Source organism: Jatropha curcas, chromosome 5 (genome assembly GCF_041381405.1).
Source record: "Jatropha curcas cultivar XTBG-Jc1 chromosome 5, XTBG_Jcur_1.0, whole genome shotgun sequence".
In the NCBI taxonomy this organism is placed as follows: Eukaryota; Viridiplantae; Streptophyta; class Magnoliopsida; order Malpighiales; family Euphorbiaceae; genus Jatropha; species Jatropha curcas.
The window spans coordinates 875,566-896,228 of NC_143155.1; the positions used below are offsets into that span (position 1 = coordinate 875,566).

The 20,663-nt window shown below is 30.8% G+C and overlaps 5 protein-coding genes across 5 annotated transcripts; all 5 read left to right on the forward strand.

Annotated features, from left to right (window-relative positions):
• Window positions 1-1,011: 1,011 nt before the first annotated feature.
• On the forward strand, window positions 1,012-1,786 carry LOC149495964 (17.3 kDa class I heat shock protein-like). The gene has a single exon (XM_089722035.1). The coding sequence runs from the start codon at window positions 1,108-1,110 to the stop codon at window positions 1,579-1,581; it is 474 nt and encodes a 157-aa protein (XP_089578161.1). The 5' UTR covers window positions 1,012-1,107; the 3' UTR covers window positions 1,582-1,786.
• A 4,599-nt stretch (window positions 1,787-6,385) lies between these two features.
• LOC149495965 (17.3 kDa class I heat shock protein-like) lies at window positions 6,386-7,192 on the forward strand. Its single transcript, XM_089722064.1, has one exon. The coding sequence runs from the start codon at window positions 6,522-6,524 to the stop codon at window positions 6,993-6,995; it is 474 nt and encodes a 157-aa protein (XP_089578190.1). The 5' UTR covers window positions 6,386-6,521; the 3' UTR covers window positions 6,996-7,192.
• Window positions 7,193-12,992: 5,800 nt separating this feature from the next.
• LOC149495966 (17.3 kDa class I heat shock protein-like) lies at window positions 12,993-13,654 on the forward strand. The gene has a single exon (XM_089722057.1). It carries the CDS (start codon window positions 13,079-13,081, stop codon window positions 13,550-13,552), a length of 474 nt encoding a protein of 157 aa, XP_089578183.1. The 5' UTR covers window positions 12,993-13,078; the 3' UTR covers window positions 13,553-13,654.
• A 1,909-nt stretch (window positions 13,655-15,563) lies between these two features.
• On the forward strand, window positions 15,564-16,253 carry LOC149495967 (17.3 kDa class I heat shock protein-like). Its single transcript, XM_089722114.1, has one exon. It carries the CDS (start codon window positions 15,634-15,636, stop codon window positions 16,105-16,107), a length of 474 nt encoding a protein of 157 aa, XP_089578240.1. The 5' UTR covers window positions 15,564-15,633; the 3' UTR covers window positions 16,108-16,253.
• A 1,866-nt stretch (window positions 16,254-18,119) lies between these two features.
• On the forward strand, window positions 18,120-18,894 carry LOC105629888 (17.3 kDa class I heat shock protein). Its single transcript, XM_037635468.2, has one exon. It carries the CDS (start codon window positions 18,216-18,218, stop codon window positions 18,687-18,689), a length of 474 nt encoding a protein of 157 aa, XP_037491396.2. The 5' UTR covers window positions 18,120-18,215; the 3' UTR covers window positions 18,690-18,894.
• Window positions 18,895-20,663: the final 1,769 nt, after the last annotated feature.

Below are 20,663 nucleotides of genomic sequence, written 5' to 3' on the forward strand. Positions count from 1 at the left end.
TTAAAAATTTTGAGTTTGAATTCTGGATATGGAATATTTTTAATACTTGGAAGGAAGTATTTTTAGTCTCTTTATAGGTTTTTCCACGTAAATTTCATTAAAAAACTTTAACTTGTTTCGAGGGATTGGATTAAGTGACAAAGCAATTGATTTATGCTATGAGCTATAAACACGCTCTACTTAATGGCTGCTTACAGTACTGCCCGGCTCTATAGTTATTCAACAAGTTTCGTTTAATAATTTTCAAATTTCTTTCATTTACTAAAAAGAGATCAGTATCTCTATATTTTTTACTTTCAAATAACAAAATGCTTTAAAATGCTAAAGTTGTATTTTCTTGATTTTGAATTAGTTGCACCAACATTTAAAAGGTTTAATATTCTCATATTATAGTTGGTTTTTTTTAAAGATATTTATAACTTATTATAGATAATTATTTATTTATTTAAATTTTTTTAATAAGTTACATATTTTTTTAAGGCTATGTGTGCTGTGTCTTATTTTTTTTTTTTTTCTAAAAATAGTTGTATCATATCCCATGGCAACCTATTTCATAGATAAACGGAAAAAAAAATTATTTAGATTGAATTTATAGTCCACCAAATTAATAAAGCTAATGATTTTATTAAAACAGAATATTTCTAACTATATATTTAAAAAAAAAAAAATTAAACCGACACATTATTTAAAAAATCTTTAGCTTTCATTGATTTTCATAAATAAGGCTATGAACTCCCTCCGGCAAATTTCTTCCAATACATAGTACTCCTGCTCGACCTCAATTGGCTGACATGGCTGGATCTTAAAAAACGACATCGACTGAGCCCGTTTGGAAACTGAGAACAAAAGTTCGAGAATGTACGAGAAAGGCCCAAATCCAGATTTATCCAACTTTCCAAGCATTGAAGGTTCCAGAACTTTTCAGATATGGTTTGTTAACGAAAGCCCAATTAGATTTCCCGAGAAACTACCAGAATCGCTCTTCTACTGCCTATAAATAATCAAACCCATTACCCCTAGTCCGATCATCAACGATAAGAAGTTCAGTTCTCAATTTACTTTCTCAGCTATCTATCTGATCTTGTCCAAGAAATAAACAAAACAGAAATGGCTCTGATTCCAAGTTTCTTCGGTAACTCACGAAGCAGCATTTTCGATCCTTTCTCTGCTTTCGACGTTTGGGATCCATTCAAAGACTTTCCTTTTCCTTCATCTTCTTCAATCGTCTCTCGTGAAAATTCTGCTTTTGTGAACACTCGCATAGACTGGAAAGAGACACCAGAAGCTCATGTCTTCAAGGCTGATCTTCCTGGGCTCAAGAAAGAGGAAGTGAAGGTAGAGGTTGAAGATGACAGAGTTCTCCAAATCAGCGGACAGAGGAATGTGGAGAAAGAAGAAAAGAATGATACTTGGCATCGGGTGGAGCGTAGCAGTGGGAAGTTCATGAGGAGATTCAGGCTGCCGGAGAATGCAAAGATGGATCAAGTAAAGGCTTCAATGGAAAATGGAGTTCTTACTGTGACAGTTCCAAAGGAGGAAATCAAGAAACCTGATGTCAAGGCTATCCAGATTTCTGGTTGAGCTATTATTTCCTGTAAACTTACATATATAGCAAAACTAGAGACGATGAAAAAAGAATTAATGATGTTTGTTCTGTTATTTTGCTGGGTGTGACTGTTTGTATTAATGTTATGAGGTAGTGTCTGAATCTTTAATGTACGGTATTTTCTGTTATGTAACGATAATAATATTGCTTTTATAATTAATTGATTATTCGGTTTGTCGACGAGACAATTCTCTTTTTGAAATCAATTCTTTTCCCGGAAAATTTCTTATTTCATTTTTTTGGCCTCTGCACTACGTAAATTAAAAATCTGAAATTTAGATTTAAGGGGATAAATAATTAAAATGAAAATACAAGAAATTTATAGGTTCTAGGTTGGGTCCCAAGATCCATGCAAATCATTTGTTTAAAAAGAGGATTATAGGGTGGGGTATCGACAGAAATAATGTGTAAAATTATTTCTTAATTTAATGTTATTTTAAAACTATTTATTAATTTAATATTTATTCTGACATAAAGAGAGTGTATTACATTAAAATCATTAATTGAATTAGTGATTTTAGTGCAATAAAAAAAGTAATTCGTATAGGTAAGCAATCAGCAAAAATGTTATATGAATAAATAATAATTTTTATTTTGTATTGAAATTACAAATCTAATTGATGGTTTCAATACAAAATGAAACTTAACAAATGAAAATTTTAAGTTGTCAATTTGCTTTTTTACTAAAACATATAATTCATTTGGTGGTTTTAGTGCAACTATGGGATGTGATCACTAATCAGCAAAAAGTACATGAGAAAAATAGTGTTTTGTTAATAGTTCACCATATTAATTACTGGTTTCAATAGAAAAATATTCATTTACTCAAAATATTTTTTCACACACATATAATCTGGTGGTTTTGGTGTAATACATTTAATATATGCAATAAACTAGACATTGAATTTCATTTCGAGGCGTAGAAGTTGGAGCTATTGTAATTATTCGATATCTTTTTATCTTATCATATAATTTCTTAATCTAACTGATTAAGAAATTTTACTCTTATTTCCATAATATTTTTTTAATATCGGCAGATGGGCTCCAATATATATATATATATATAATATTTTTTTAATATCGGCAGATGGGCTCCAATATATATATATATATATATATAACAGTTCAACATCACCAACATGTAGAAATCCATCATTCCGCCAAAGATTATTTACCTATTTGGTACAATTAATGAAGAAATTCGTAACGAAATTCATCGTATGCTTTAACCTGCCCTTCTATCTATAGAGTTCCCTCGTGTTCAAACATCAAAAGAACTACAGAGGCGAAAGAGATGTGAAATGGCATGTAGACGTATTCTAGTTGAAGGCTCGCCAGTAGATGATATACCTTAAGTCCCTTCCTCTATGACATATAACTAGTATGAAGGTTATCGCATTATTATGCCCAGCACACCATCTTCCACACCATAACCTGAGTGGAATGTACTATCTACAATATTAGAAATGGCGTTAAACATTCATTACACTCCAGTGATAGCAACCAAGCAAATCCATACTTCTTTCTCTGAAACAGGCAAGGGAACGCCATTTCAATATACAATACATGCTTTCAATACTTATATGGTGTCTTTCGGCACACATGATGGATCTACATCTCATGCTAGACACTTATTAAATGATTTCTTTGAGATGATGATGGTACTTGAGCAACAGACTCATATGACATTTTCTCCACAACGACCATTAGCAAATGTGGTTCAAGCACCTCGCATGAGGTTGATATAAATATTGAGCATGGATAAGAATATCAAGGTGTTAGAGAAGATACAGTACGCCGAAATCCACATCGTAATAAGAGGCCTTCAAGATGTGGTACATGAGGACATGTGGGTAGACATTAATATGATTAATTTTTCATGGATTAGTTATTATGACATTTTTAACCTCATACAAGTTCAACACAAAACACCTCATTACTCTTCGTAATTTTTAAATGTGTAAGGAAACTTAAGTTGATATTAGTTAACTTGAAATAATTGTTAACTAAAATCACTAGATTATATGTGTGTTTTGGTGAAAAATTATTTTGAGTGAATAAACTTTTTTATTGAAACCACTAACTAATTTGTAGACTTTTAACAAAACACTATTTTTTCATGTACTTTTTACTGGCTAGTGGTCACATTTCATAATTGCATTAAAACTACAAATGAATTGTGTGTTTTATTGAAAATGCAAATTGACAACTTAAAATTTTCATTTTCTGTTGAAACCACCAATTAAATTGGTGGTCTCAATATAAAATAAAAATTATTATTTATTCATATAATTATTTTTTGTTAACTGTTTGTCAGTACGAGTTATTTTTTCTATTGCACTGAAACCACCAACTCAATTGGTGATTTTAGTGCAACACTCTCTTTCCATATTAGTACAAATATTAAATTAATAAATAGTTTTGAAAATATATTAGATTGTGAAACAGTCTTCTGAAGAGCATTATTTTTTTCAAAGCCTTATAGGGTGACCATATAGTCTTTCTTTACTTAATTGACTTGAAACCAAAAAGAGAGCTTGTTCAAACAACAAGAACAGAAGAAAACTTTCCTTCCATTCTGAGATTGTCTTGATAATCAATGAGGAAAGAATGAATATTTTTCCTAGATGTTGCATATGAAGATTGGAGGGATTAATCAGTAGCCATTCTCTTTAATCCAACCAAGTCCTGAAACAATGCTCAATTTGATTAGTAGCCCCGAACAAAGAACAAAATAATCCTCGAGGTGTGAAAAGGATGACTCATCCCGCTGCTACCTGAAACAATTGTCGATTTGATCGTTTTGCATCTTTTCTCAAAGAGAAAGTTACAGGGACCTTAGGTAGCTACTTGAGAACACCTTGTGAGCTGGTTTATGCTTCATGGTTCTTCCCTTTAGCAACAAGTGAGTTTCAAATGAAGGGAAAACACTCTAGAATAAGCTTCAAACCTTTATTAAAATTTACATAAAATAATAAAACAACGTTAGTTCATGGTTATTCATAAGAGGGGAAATCATTTTAGGAAAAACAATTACTCCCTCCATCCCAAATTGATAGAACATTTTTCTTTTTCATTTGTCCCAAATTATTACAATTTTAATAAGCTAGTTAATATGACCAATAATTATTCATAGTAACTACTACCTCCGTTCTATAATATTTATTACATTTGAGAAAATAGTTTTTTTTAAAGTACATATCACATTTGTGGTTTCAAGAGTAACAAATATTTTTTTTTCGGTGTTTACATCTTGTATATGACCAATAATTATTATTACCTCCGTCTCAAAAAGATAGTCCACTTTCTATTTTCACATATATTAAGAAATATAGTTAAAGGACAATTTTATTCATATAACTTTACTATTATGTCCATCTTAAATAAAACATGAGTATTGAAATAATAACTAAGAATTAATGAGTGTTATTGAAAATAAGGTAATTTAATAAGGGTATAGTAGACAATTTAAGGATTAACTATAATGTAAAAAAAGAAAAGTGAACTATATTTTGGGGCAAACCAAAAAGGAAAGATGAATTATCTTTCTCGGATGGAGGAAGTACTTTAATTTAATGATTTTTTAGAGAATTAATATTAAATGAAGGGTAATATAAACATTTTGCTCAATAATTTTTCTAATTTAGATAAATTTAATAAATGTGACAATTAATATGGAACTGAGGTATGTAATACTCCATTAGATAAGTAACTTAGATAATAAAGTAATTAATCTTGGTTGATTACAAAGTAAAATAACAGATTAACGTGTATATCTCATATTAAAGTAGGGTATAATAGAAATATATATATATATATATATATAAATTGTCATTTCTAACAAAAATAACTTCTTTTTTTAATTATTGTGAAATAAAAAGTGTATATCAATATGAGACTGAAAGCGGTAAAGAGTAAGTATTTGATTCAATTTATCGGTTCAATCGATTTTTGCGGTTACTTTGTTATTTTTATTCAATTTTTCAATGTGATTGATGAGGTTCGGTTAGTAATCAAAATCTATTCGGTGTAATCGATTTTAGTTCAAGCAATCCTAATAAACCCAAAAGGAAAAGTGCTGTCCTTTTAAAATTAAGATCCTAAAATAATTTGCAATAACAGTGCTAACTTATAATAAATAGTTAAATCTATTTGATTGGAATTTGGTTCACCTCACTCTTTTGTTAAATAATTATTGTTGTGTATGAGAAAGTAGTCTTTAGTTTCGAATTTATTTTTATAGAAATTAGATAATTAGCATTTTTGTTTGATTATATATATTTTCTATCTATTATAAAAAACCAATATATACAGCATAATATAATATAATATAATATAATTAATCTGATTTTCTCTATTTTTGTTCTGTTTTGATTATTTAAAATTCGATTTTCAGTTAATTTTATTTGGTTTGGTCTAATAAATTGCTTAAAATTAACCTAGTCAATTGAATGCTCGCTCGCTGCAAAGTTGATAATTGAAATTTTAAAATTTTGCAACTAATTATGATATAAAAGCAAAATATATTATTGTTGAATTTTAAATAATTTATTTTAAAGCAAAAATTTTTATGTTAATTGTCTTTAAAAGGGTTAATTGAAAATTTTTTAATCAATCTAAAGAACATATTAGAAGAAATTGATAATTGATTTAGAAAGAACATAGGTTCGAGAACATGCGAGAAAAAGCCCCCAAATCCTTCTGAAGCATTGAAGGTTCCAGATTTTTCCAGATACAGTTTGTTAGCGAAAGCCCAATGAGATTTCCCGAGAAACTACCAGAATCGTTCTTCTCATCCTTTAAATAATCAAACCCATCATCCCTGCTCCCACCATCGACAATAAGAAGCAGTTCAGCTCTCAATTACTTTCTCAGCGATCTATCAAATCTTTTCTGAGCGATAAACAAATTGGAAATGGCTCTGATTCCAAGTTTCTTCGGTAATTCAAGAAGCAGCATTTTCGATCCTTTCTCTTCTTTCGACGTTTGGGATCCATTAAAAGACTTTTCTTTCCCTTCATCTTCTTCGATCGTCTCTCGTGAAAATTCTGCTTTTATCAACACTCGCATAGACTGGAAAGAGACACCGGAAGCTCATGTATTCAAGGCTGAACTTCCTGGGCTTAAGAAAGAGGAAGTGAAGGTTGAGATTGAAGACGACAGGGTTCTTCAAATCAGCGGAGAGAGGAATGTGGAGAAAGAAGACAAGAATGACACCTGGCATCGTGTGGAGCGTAGCAGTGGGAAGTTCATGAGGAGATTCAGGCTGCCGGAGAATGCAAAGATGGATCAGGTAAAGGCTTCAATGGAAAATGGAATTCTTACTGTGATTGTTCCTAAGGAGGAAATCAAGAAACCTGATGTCAAGGCTATTGAGATTTCCGGTTGAGCTATTATTTCCTCTAAACTTACACATATAGCAAAAATATGTTAACAGAGATGGTGAAGAAAGAATTAATGTCGTTTGTTCTGTAATTTTGCTCGGTATGACTGTTTGTATTAAATCTATGAGGTTGTGTTTGAATCTTTTATGTCAGGTATTTTCTGTTATATAACGATAATAATATTAGTTCCTTTTAAGATTAATTGATTATTTGGTTCCTGAGGAGACAACTGTAAAATCAAATCTTTTCCCAGAATACATAATTAAAAGGAAAATACAAGAAATTTTCTTTACTTAATTGACTTGAAACCAATAAGAGAGCTCGTTCAAGAACAAGAACAGAAGAAACCTTTCCTTGCATTTGGAGATTTCCTTGATAATCAAGGAGGAATGAATGAATCTTTTTACTAGATGCTGCATATGAAGATTGGAGGAATTAATCAATAGCCATTCTCTATAATCCAACCAAGTCCTGTGTTATCTTCCAGATGGTGTTCAGGATGTTGGGTCATTTTGAGCAAATTTTTACTGTATTCTTGGATTTCTAGCTGATGCTTCAAGAGTCCTTGGATCCAGCAAAACCTGGTCTCAACACTGCTCCCTTTACAAGATGCCATGTATTAATGGCCTAATGGTGATCTGTACTACTTTGTTATTTTCCCCAGTAGAAGATACTGAGGAAAATTGTTCTATCATTTCTTGCTGTGCAATGTTCTGTAAACAATACAAGCTTCTAGCTTTTCCACTTGCTTTTTGCCCATTCCATCTATTTATTTTTCTTTTGTGTACATCCTATGTTTATTTATTTTATTAATTAGACCAGGTTTAAATTTGTAATCCCACATTATTAAAATAATTTCAATGTTATTAAAGATAGCTTGGTCGAATAGTTGAAGTGCATTAGACTCTACTTTGTTTATTATAAAATGAAGTCATAGAATCAATTTCTTGGTAAGAGCTTTAACAGTTTTAACATGATTGGTTATCGGCTCGAAAGGGATTAATTTTTTACCAAACCGTTAAATAGGGGTAAAAGTTATTTATGTGAAACATATTTAAATCAAATAGATAATCTTTTTTTTTTAAAAGAAATATTAACAAACAGGAGTAAACACGAATCTCGCATGAATCTGAAAATAAGATTAATTTCAAAAAGATGCGAGAGTACTGATAATTAAATCGAAACATAATTTAAATGTTATTCAGCCAAAATTTATTTGACATATATTCTAATAGAAGAAATGTCAAATTTAAATTCTTGAATTTTTATAAGAAAACTAGAAAAATATTTGGTCAACTATTTAAATGAATTGAAATAATATTGTAAACGTATTATTTACTAGTTGATAATAATCTTCGTTCTAATAATTTGCATCAAATTGATAAAAATTTCAGTAATTAGAGATTCGAATCCGATATTTCTGATTCTTGAAGCAGAAAATGAGAAAATAAAGAATAATACCCACCTAATTAACTTAAGGATTAGGGTATTTGCATAAATGGGTGATGCCCATCCCTCCTTTTTTAGACGCTTCATGTTTATCTCCTTATCATTATAGCTGCCCTGTTTGCGTAGTGGCTCTGAACTAAGTTATGGACCGTTATATTATTCCCATGAATGCAATAAAACGAAAGCAACAAATCAAAGAAAACCTAACCTAACAGCAGTCATATCAACTTTATTAAGCTATTCAGTAATTTCTTTTGGCTATTACTTTATTTTAACTGATCTAATTATTGGTGTTTTTTTATGGATTGCCATTTCAAGTATTGCTCCCATTGGACTTCTTATGTTAGGATATGGATCCAATAATAAATATTCTTTTTTAGGTGGTCTACGAGCTACTGCTCAATCGATTAATTATGAAATACCATTAAGTCTTTGTGTGTTATCCATATCTCTACGTGTGATTCGTTGAAACATAAATTTTTCCCTATTCTTTTTAGGACTTTTTAGGAAAAGGGCGAAATGAATAGATATCTTCATTTTTTATTCATCATTTGGGTTAATGAACTAAATTGGATAGTCATATGAGTAAAAGAAAACAACTTCGAAATTTGAAGTAAAAAATGGAGACTCATTTCCTATGTACAAGAGTAAAACAGAAAAAAAAGAAGACCGGTTGCCTCAAGATTGGTTGATTAGTCATCCTTACTTGAAGCGGGCTCAAAAGATCAACCTTGTTGAGTTTTCTTGAGTTTTCACTATCATTCATATGTATTACCATAATTCTAACAAGTGAGTAAGTAAAAATGAGTGGATGGTTAGGAATACCAAGATACACAAAGGATTAGTAATAGATTGAAAATTGTCTAAATTATCTAAAAGGGTATTTCGGCCTAATTCGACCTAATAGATAATAGAAAAGTATATTAATTGGGGCTTTAAGTTGGTAGAAATGATCAAGTAGTACTCCCCATGATTCCGATCCAGAGTATGCTCCTACCCACCGATTAAAGAAATAACTATCAGGAACGAAATAATCCTTTCCTTGGACTTGTAGATTTTAACTAAGATAAACTCCAATTCCAATGCTAAATAGTTTTCTTTTCAACTCTTTGCATTAACTTATCGTTCTCCTATTAGTTATTCACTTGATTTTGTTCATTTTCATAAAATTCTCATTAGAATTGGGATATATGCAGCTTAAGAACAATGGCTCGAGGCATTAGTTCGGAGTTTTTGAATGGAAATACTAGCATTCAAGAACATCTATAATACCACTTTAATAATGATTTAATTGGTTTATTTTGATTCCTTTCCTTAAATAGTTCAGAAGTAAAACCGGTTAATTTTAAGTTTGGCTTACTAATTTTTTGGGTCAATTTACCGGATCAATCTGAATTTAATAGTTATAATTTTCATGGTCATGAATTATGACTTATTCAGAAAAATTCGTTGTGCAACATGGACCAAATAAGTTTGGGAATATCTATTGGGATTACAGTTTGTTTGGAGAGTATGTGAAGTTGTTTGTTTCCACTGTGATGGAATTTTTCTCTCATCTTATCCTTGAACATGAGATTTTATAGTCAATCTCATAAATTTTCTATATAGTTTATTCGGCTTAAATTACAAAAATACTCCAACTATGTGACTTGTTGCAATATCACTCTAAAATGACCTTTATACCCTGAGCATTCCCATTAAAAACATAGATATATTGGCACCGTAGTTTAAAACTTAAACCATAAAAGGACTAAAGTAATATTTAATGCGTGACCTATTGATTTACCTGAGCTAGTTTAACTCAATAACCAAAGATTTGTAATTTTGGAAGATTATTATTGTTTAATTAATTAATAAGATAATATTACACTTTTGGGCACTTTTTATAGTATCTCTCGTAGACCACAACGAATTGGAGTATATGATGAAGATCGAGTGAAAGTACTATGTGATAGAAGCAAACTTAAGAGATTCTTAAGAAGTAGGAATATAGCTAATTTCTTTGATGGTTTTTCTAGGTTATCATACAGTTATTTATAATACATCTGAAATTGTAACTGAATATGTATATTTATGATAAGAATATTGGCTATGAATGCCGAGCAAGAATCTCGACAATTAGTGATCTTTAATGACTACATTAATTGAAAGTTACTTTTATTCAAACGAATCTGAAGACTGTTTGGTCTTAATTAATTGCTCAGCTCTTTATGTTGCTTGGTTACTTGGTTTGCTCGGTATAGATTAATAATTTGTTCCTATCAAAAGTTTCTCCGAAATATATCGAACCATTTTTGTTCAGTCATCTCCATGCTCTTTTTAGCACTTTAAGTCACTTCCGAACACCTTTTTATCTTTCTCTTCCACATAAGCCCTAGATGTCAGTTCATTATTAGCTCACATCTTGTCTTTAATAGACGTGACTTTTGGCATTATCAATGCTCTTAGAACGGCATGCTTCTTTACTTCATCATTAAGGGGCGACTCTTGCTATTTCATTCTTGTTGACGTTTCGCTTTCTCTTGACGTCTCTTCCAATTCTCTCACCTGCTTATAAATTGAAGGCTGAAGCATTTCCTGTTGATTTTTAAAGTTCTTTTACTGTCATTTTCATTTCCCTTTGCAACTTTTTGTAAGATTTCACAAGAGGTAAAATTTTCCTTTCTCATCTCGCCTTTTCCTTACTTGTTCCTTTGCTTTTCACAATACTATGAACTCTAGTACCCCCACCCCCTGTCTGGAAAAGGCAAAGCTATTGCCATTGAAGACTCTTCTTCTTCTTCAAGCTCTAAAGCCACCAAATCAGGTGGTTTTCCTTCCAGCGGTCTTCCAATCACCATGGAAGCGGTGGATCAAGCCTCTAGGATATCACCTGGTAGGGTCCGAGCCACTAGTATTGTCATTAGAGATAGGAATACCCCTCCTCGTCTCAATAGAACTCTCAGCTTGCTCAAACAAAAATCAAAAAGACGGCAAAAAAGAGTAAAACTAGTTCATTATTTGGGGAAGAGGGTATGGAAAGACTTAAAGTAAAATATTCTATTTCTGATGAGTTTGAGTTACTTCCTATAGGTACAAATGTTTGGGCAAACTCTGAGCAAAGTCCCAACTTCCTTATCATGTACGAAAAAAGTCCAAGCGTTGGTGTTCGCCTTCCTCTCCAAAAAGATTTATGTGACTACTTTAATCAGCTCGGCATCACTGTATCACAACTTGCCCCAAATAGCATTAGGATTATGCTCGGGTTAAGCATCTTAGCTCATAAAGCTAATTTGGAATTTTCTCCGTATTTGATCAATGGGCTATACTCTTTAACAAATCACAAAAAAGAAGATCACCCTCATTTGTCTTTCCAGGTGGTCTTAGTGTTTTTGAGGGCTTGACTGAATCCATAAAAGGGAGGTGAAAAGAAAAATTCTTTATAGTGAGAGGTTCGAAAGATTTTAGGGTGAACACCTATTAATCCTGAACTGTCCCATCTTTTCGGGAAGATAGGTTATTGACCCAAGGAGAGAAAGCAAGTATAGATGCCCTTGCTAAATATGCCAATAAACCTCTTCATATTTTAGATCTCCTTGCCCTAGAATATCCTTCAACTCACTTAAGAAAACGCCGAAGAAGAATAAATCAAATAGGTATATAATTGGCTTTTCCCCCCTGCGCAGTCCTGAATTGACTTTTAACATTTTGCTGAGAGTGAGAGAGGAAGAAAAAGAAAAGAAAAGAAAGAGCTTCTAGGTTATTTTGGTTCGATATTTGGTCCAATTTAATAATTTAGTCTTGTTTTTTATTTGACTTATAGATTTTTCATTGGGTTTGAAGATTTTAAACTAATTTACAGGTCCGGTTTAGCAATAATAAAATATTTTCTTTTAAATTTCATTACATAACCTCGTAAGTTGAAATTAGGGATAAATTTTTAAATGTAAAATATATGAAAATCAATTTTTGAGTTATTTTATAAATGGTGTGATTGACTGATCTATAATTATCAATATTCAAGCATGAATACTAGTAATTAAAGGCATTAAACATTAACTAATTTTGTCTAACTTTATTTTTTATGCTATTTTCTTCCATTTTTTAGATGTAAAATATGATGCATGCACACCTTCCAATGGTTTCACTTATAAATGGTTAATTCATTATATTAATTAAATAATTAACCAATTATAACTTAATTATAGATGTATAAAGGATAAAAATGTAAAGTTATAATAATATTATTTTCTTTCCAAACAAAGGAAAATTGTTTTATTTTCCTTCTGCCCATTTATTTCCTCTCTTTTCTAAATATAGGGTGGAAAATAAAGAAGAAAAATGAATAGTAAAATCAATTCTTATTTTCGTTCCTCCTTTATTTTCTTTCCTCACTTTCCCAAACATAGTGTAAGACTGGACCCATATGAATACCAAGAAAACAGGTTCCAGAACATGCGAGAAAAAGCCCAAATCCCTTCATTGAAGGTTCGAAACTTGTCTAGATACAGTTTCTTGACAAAAGCCCAATTAAATTTCCCGAGAAACTACTAGAATCCTTCTTCTTGCTTCCTGTAAATATCCCTTCCATTCTCACCGTTCCAGCATCGACAGCAAAAACACATCAATCAAATCTTCTTACGCGATATACAAATTAGAAATGGCACTGATTCCAAGTTTCTTCGGTAACTCACGAAGCAGCATTTTCGATCCTTTCTCTGCTTTCGACGTTTGGGATCCATTCAAAGACTTTCCTTTCCCTTCATCTTCTTCAATCGTCTCTCGTGAAAATTCTGCTTTTGTTAACGCTCGCATAGACTGGAAAGAGACACCAGAAGCTCATGTCTTCAAGGCTGATCTTCCTGGGCTCAAGAAAGAGGAAGTGAAGGTAGAGGTTGAAGATGACAGAGTTCTCCAAATCAGCGGAGAGAGGAATGTGGAGAAAGAAGACAAGAACGATACATGGCATCGGGTAGAGCGTAGCAGTGGCAAGTTCTTGAGGAGGTTCAGGCTGCCGGAGAATGCAAAGATGGATCAAGTGAAGGCTTCAATGGAAAATGGAGTTCTTACTGTAACTGTTCCTAAGGAGGAAATCAAGAAACCTGATGTGAAGGCTATTGAGATTTCTGGCTGAGTTTTACAAATTTTAGCATTAAAAATGAATGTACCAGGAGAGATTCAGAAGTTGTTTGATGTAATAAATTAATGAACAAAGATGGAGTCTTGAGTTGTAAAATCTATTTTCAATTTTTTTAAATTTCTAACAGCTGAATTTCACAAATTTAAAACTAAGGTTTTATGTCATTATGTCACTCGTAAAACTTCACTGGCTAATTAAATCATTTTAAAAAATAATCGCTGAGTGTGAGAGTGAAAATTTATGCCATATTTGACGATAGCTATTTATGCAGCATTTAGGTGTTTTGATTAGAGTTAAAATTATTATACTCTATTTATACTTGTATTTAGAATTTAAAAAAGTAGATTATGAAACATTATTTCTTTTAATATTTGATAAAATATCAGTAAAACAATTGATGATTATTAATATATTTAATACCTATTAAAATAAGTAATTTTACATAACAAAACATGAAATTAAGTAATTATTATAAAATCCTATTTAATAAGGAACAATGTGACTTGTCAATTACTGAAATAGAAAAGAAAGGGAGAGAGAAAGGGACTAGCGGCCTGATGGTGAGAAGGAGACGACGACAACTGATTCAAAGCCTGTCAGCTAAGGTAGTGGCTGAGAAATCGAGTAGAGAGAGGGATCGGTGCAGCTAAGAGGGAAGATTTTAAAACGGTTTGGTCTAATTCAATGGTTTAGTTTTATTTTTATTTGATTTATAGATTTTTCATCAGGTTTGAAGATTTTAAAATAGTTTATAGGTCCGATTTAACAATAATAAGATATTTTCTTTTAAATTTCATTATATAATCCCATAAGTTGAAATTAGGGATAAATTTTTAAATGTAAAATATATGAAAATCAATTTTTGGGTATTTCATAAATGGTGTGATTCACTGATATATAATTATCATTATTCAAGCTTCGATACTACTAATTAAAGGCAATATACGTAGTTATAGTTATTATTTATTATATAGTTATTGTTTTCCTTTTTATTATTATTATTTTATTATTTATATTATTATATTATAGATAATTTTTTCTATTTTATTTTGTTTCGCATTATTTTATATAATTTTATTTTTTTCTATTTTTCTATTATTGGATTCCTAAATTTGAGCAATCCGATATCAGAATTATGGTATCATAATTCTAATAGACAAATTATACTTTAGAGTAGAAAAAAAACTTCGCATGCGAATATTGATTCTTTTAATATTTATTTCATTTGTAAAAATAGTCCGGATATGATCTCTCAGACTAAATTAGTCTTTGGTACCTTTTGCTATCCCGTCAAAAGCAAAAAATTATTATGATTTTTTTTTTCAATAAATCAATAAAATATTATAGATTCCATCGTTCCCATCGCTTCTTCATTAATGCTTAGGTCTTAATTTTACAATGGAGCCTCTAATGAAGCTTGTCATTGAGTTAATCTGCTCAGTTTTTATTGACTCGAGGCTCTTTTTAAACATTAACTAATTTTGTCTATCTTTATGTTTTTATGTTACTTTCTTTCATTTTTTTAGATGTAAAATATGATGCATGCACAGTTGCAATGGTTTCACTTATTAATGGTTAATTCATTATATTAATTAAATAATTAACCAATTATAACTTAATTATAGATGTATAAAGGATAAAAAATGTAAAGTTACAATAATATTATTTTTTTTCCAAACAAAGGAAAATATTTTTATTTTCTTTCTTCCCATCTATTTCCCTCCCTTTTCTAAACATAAGGTGGAAAATAAAAAAGAAAAATGATTAGTAAAATCAATTCTTATTTTCGTTCCTCCTTTATTTTCTTTCCTCACTTTCCCAAACATAGTGTAAGACTGGACCCATATGAATACCAAGAAAACAGGTACCAGAACATGCGAGAAAAGCCCAAATCCCTTCATTGAAGGTTCGAGACTTGTCTAGATACAGTTTCTCGACGAAAGCCCAATTAGATTTCCAGAGAAACTACTAGAATCCTTCTTCTGCTTCCGATAAATATCCCTTCCATTCTCACCATTCCACAATCCACAGCAAACACATCAATCAAATCTTCTTAAGTGATATACAAATTAGAAATGGCTCTGATTCCAAGTTTCTTCGGTAACTCGCGAAGCAGCATTTTCGATCCTTTCTCTGCTTTTGACGTTTGGGATCCATTCAAAGATTTTCCTTTTCCTTCATCTTCTTCAATCGTCTCTCGTGAAAATTCTGCTTTTGTGAACACTCGCATAGACTGGAAAGAGACACCGGAAGCTCATGTCTTCAAGGCTGATCTTCCTGGGCTCAAGAAAGACGAAGTGAAGGTAGAGGTTGAAGATGACAGAGTTCTCCAAATCAGCGGAGAGAGGAATGTGGAGAAAGAAGACAAGAACGATACTTGGCATCGGATAGAGCGTAGCAGTGGCAAGTTCTTGAGGAGGTTCAGGCTGCCGGAGAATGCAAATATGGATGAAGTGAAGGCTTCAATGGAAAATGGAGTTCTTACTGTGACTGTTCCTAAGGAGGAAATCAAGAAACGTGATGTGAAGGCTATTGAGATTTCTGGCTGAGTTTTACAAATTTGATCATTAAAATGAATGTACTAGGAGAGATTCAGAAGTTGTTTGATGTAATAAACTAATGAACAAATATGGAGTCTTGAGTTGTAAAATCTATTTTCAAATTTTCTAAATTTCTAACAGCTGAATTTCACAAATTTAAGACTAAGGTTTATGTCATTATGTCATACGTAAAATTTCACTGGCTAATTAAATCATTTTAAAAATAATTTTACACTGCTATATATTTTAAGTAGCTAAGCAAATAATTTTACATTATATATTAACTTATTTACAAAATTTGATTAATAAAATTAGTTTAATTAAATATTTATTTGATAGTCAAAAAAAAAAAAAGTTAGTATTTTAAATTGCTTAATCACATATTTAATGTTTTATAGAAATCAAAAATAATAAAAATTATGGTTATTAATATGGAAAAATGTGAATTTATTTATAAAAATAAATTTGAGAATGTCACAATATTATTTTAATCCTGAGGGCTAAAATTATGTATCGACGTGTTTTTTACTTTGTATTATTATATATGGTTGAATTTTGTGTAAGATCATTTCAAGTGAGCATTATAACCTTTTTTTTTATATAATAATAATATTCATACACAAGTGGATAAAAATTTAAAAATGATAATAAAAGTTAATTAAGGGGATTGCGAGTATAACAAATTAAATATAAATAATAAAAAATTATTAAAAAAAATTTAAGCGTTCCGAAGGTCAGGCGCCATTTGATATATAAAATGCTAATAAAACATTTATCGTGTAGATATTTGCAGATTTTCATGTCCACAAATCTTGAATCCAACTCCAAAATATCTAATATTACTAATCATACATTCTTTTATCATTTTTCTAGCTGCTGCCATTTGATTTTGAAAATTATATTATACTTCAAAAATGTATTTCAAAAAATATATATATAAGACAATAAGAATATTTGTAAATTATATTCTGAAAGATAAGATGAGATGACATGAATTAATTCTCCTTCAATTAAAAATTTTGAGTTTGAATTCTGGATATGGAATATTTTTAATACTTGGAAGGAAGTATTTTTAGTCTCTTTATAGGTTTTTCCACGTAAATTTCATTAAAAAACTTTAACTTGTTTCGAGGGATTGGATTAAGTGACAAAGCAATTGATTTATGCTATGAGCTATAAATACGCTCTACTTAATGGCTGCTTACAGTACTGCCCGGCTCTATAGTTATTCAACAAGTTTCGTTTAATAATTTTCAAATTTCTTTCATTTACTAAAAAGAGATCAGTATCTCTATATTTTTTACTTTCAAATAACAAAATGCTTTAAAATGCTAAAGTTGTATTTTCTTGATTTTGAATTAGTTGCACCAACATTTAAAAGGTTTAATATTCTCATATTATAGTTGGTTTTTTTTAAAGATATTTATAACTTATTATAGATAATTATTTATTTATTTAAATTTTTTTAATAAGTTACATATTTTTTTAAGGCTATGTGTGCTGTGTCTTATTTTTTTTTTTTTTCTAAAAATAGTTGTATCATATCCCATGGCAACCTATTTCATAGATAAACGGAAAAAAAAATTATTTAGATTGAATTTATAGTCCACCAAATTAATAAAGCTAATGATTTTATTAAAACAGAATATTTCTAACTATATATTTAAAAAAAAAAAAATTAAACCGACACATTATTTAAAAAATCTTTAGCTTTCATTGATTTTCATAAATAAGGCTATGAACTCCCTCCGGCAAATTTCTTCCAATACATAGTACTCCTGCTCGACCTCAATTGGCTGACATGGCTGGATCTTAAAAAACGACATCGACTGAGCCCGTTTGGAAACTGAGAACAAAAGTTCGAGAATGTACGAGAAAGGCCCAAATCCAGATTTATCCAACTTTCCAAGCATTGAAGGTTCCAGAACTTTTCAGATATGGTTTGTTAACGAAAGCCCAATTAGATTTCCCGAGAAACTACCAGAATCGCTCTTCTACTGCCTATAAATAATCAAACCCATTACCCCTAGTCCGATCATCAACGATAAGAAGTTCAGTTCTCAATTTACTTTCTCAGCTATCTATCTGATCTTGTCCAAGAAATAAACAAAACAGAAATGGCTCTGATTCCAAGTTTCTTCGGTAACTCACGAAGCAGCATTTTCGATCCTTTCTCTGCTTTCGACGTTTGGGATCCATTCAAAGACTTTCCTTTTCCTTCATCTTCTTCAATCGTCTCTCGTGAAAATTCTGCTTTTGTGAACACTCGCATAGACTGGAAAGAGACACCAGAAGCTCATGTCTTCAAGGCTGATCTTCCTGGGCTCAAGAAAGAGGAAGTGAAGGTAGAGGTTGAAGATGACAGAGTTCTCCAAATCAGCGGACAGAGGAATGTGGAGAAAGAAGAAAAGAATGATACTTGGCATCGGGTGGAGCGTAGCAGTGGGAAGTTCATGAGGAGATTCAGGCTGCCGGAGAATGCAAAGATGGATCAAGTAAAGGCTTCAATGGAAAATGGAGTTCTTACTGTGACAGTTCCAAAGGAGGAAATCAAGAAACCTGATGTCAAGGCTATCCAGATTTCTGGTTGAGCTATTATTTCCTGTAAACTTACATATATAGCAAAACTAGAGACGATGAAAAAAGAATTAATGATGTTTGTTCTGTTATTTTGCTGGGTGTGACTGTTTGTATTAATGTTATGAGGTAGTGTCTGAATCTTTAATGTACGGTATTTTCTGTTATGTAACGATAATAATATTGCTTTTATAATTAATTGATTATTCGGTTTGTCGACGAGACAATTCTCTTTTTGAAATCAATTCTTTTCCCGGAAAATTTCTTATTTCATTTTTTTGGCCTCTGCACTACGTAAATTAAAAATCTGAAATTTAGATTTAAGGGGATAAATAATTAAAATGAAAATACAAGAAATTTATAGGTTCTAGGTTGGGTCCCAAGATCCATGCAAATCATTTGTTTAAAAAGAGGATTATAGGGTGGGGTATCGACAGAAATAATGTGTAAAATTATTTCTTAATTTAATGTTATTTTAAAACTATTTATTAATTTAATATTTATTCTGACATAAAGAGAGTGTATTACATTAAAATCATTAATTGAATTAGTGATTTTAGTGCAATAAAAAAAGTAATTCGTATAGGTAAGCAATCAGCAAAAATGTTATATGAATAAATAATAATTTTTATTTTGTATTGAAATTACAAATCTAATTGATGGTTTCAATACAAAATGAAACTTAACAAATGAAAATTTTAAGTTGTCAATTTGCTTTTTTACTAAAACATATAATTCATTTGGTGGTTTTAGTGCAACTATGGGATGTGATCACTAATCAGCAAAAAGTACATGAGAAAAATAGTGTTTTGTTAATAGTTCACCATATTAATTACTGGTTTCAATAGAAAAATATTCATTTACTCAAAATATTTTTTCACACACATATAATCTGGTGGTTTTGGTGTAATACATTTAATATATGCAATAAACTAGACATTGAATTTCATTTCGAGGCGTAGAAGTTGGAGCTATTGTAATTATTCGATATCTTTTTATCTTATCATATAATTTCTTAATCTAACTGATTAAGAAATTTTACTCTTATTTCCATAATATTTTTTTAATATCGGCAGATGGGCTCCAATATATATATATATATATAATATTTTTTTAATATCGGCAGATGGGCTCCAATATATATATATATATATATATAACAGTTCAACATCACCAACATGTAGAAATCCATCATTCCGCCAAAGATTATTTACCTATTTGGTACAATTAATGAAGAAATTCGTAACGAAATTCATCGTATGCTTTAACCTGCCCTTCTATCTATAGAGTTCCCTCGTGTTCAAACATCAAAAGAACTACAGAGGCGAAAGAGATGTGAAATGGCATGTAGACGTATTCTAGTTGAAGGCTCGCCAGTAGATGATATACCTTAAGTCCCTTCCTCTATGACATATAACTAGTATGAAGGTTATCGCATTATTATGCCCAGCACACCATCTTCCACACCATAACCTGAGTGGAATGTACTATCTACAATATTAGAAATGGCGTTAAACATTCATTACACTCCAGTGATAGCAACCAAGCAAATCCATACTTCTTTCTCTGAAACAGGCAAGGGAACGCCATTTCAATATACAATACATGCTTTCAATACTTATATGGTGTCTTTCGGCACACATGATGGATCTACATCTCATGCTAGACACTTATTAAATGATTTCTTTGAGATGATGATGGTACTTGAGCAACAGACTCATATGACATTTTCTCCACAACGACCATTAGCAAATGTGGTTCAAGCACCTCGCATGAGGTTGATATAAATATTGAGCATGGATAAGAATATCAAGGTGTTAGAGAAGATACAGTACGCCGAAATCCACATCGTAATAAGAGGCCTTCAAGATGTGGTACATGAGGACATGTGGGTAGACATTAATATGATTAATTTTTCATGGATTAGTTATTATGACATTTTTAACCTCATACAAGTTCAACACAAAACACCTCATTACTCTTCGTAA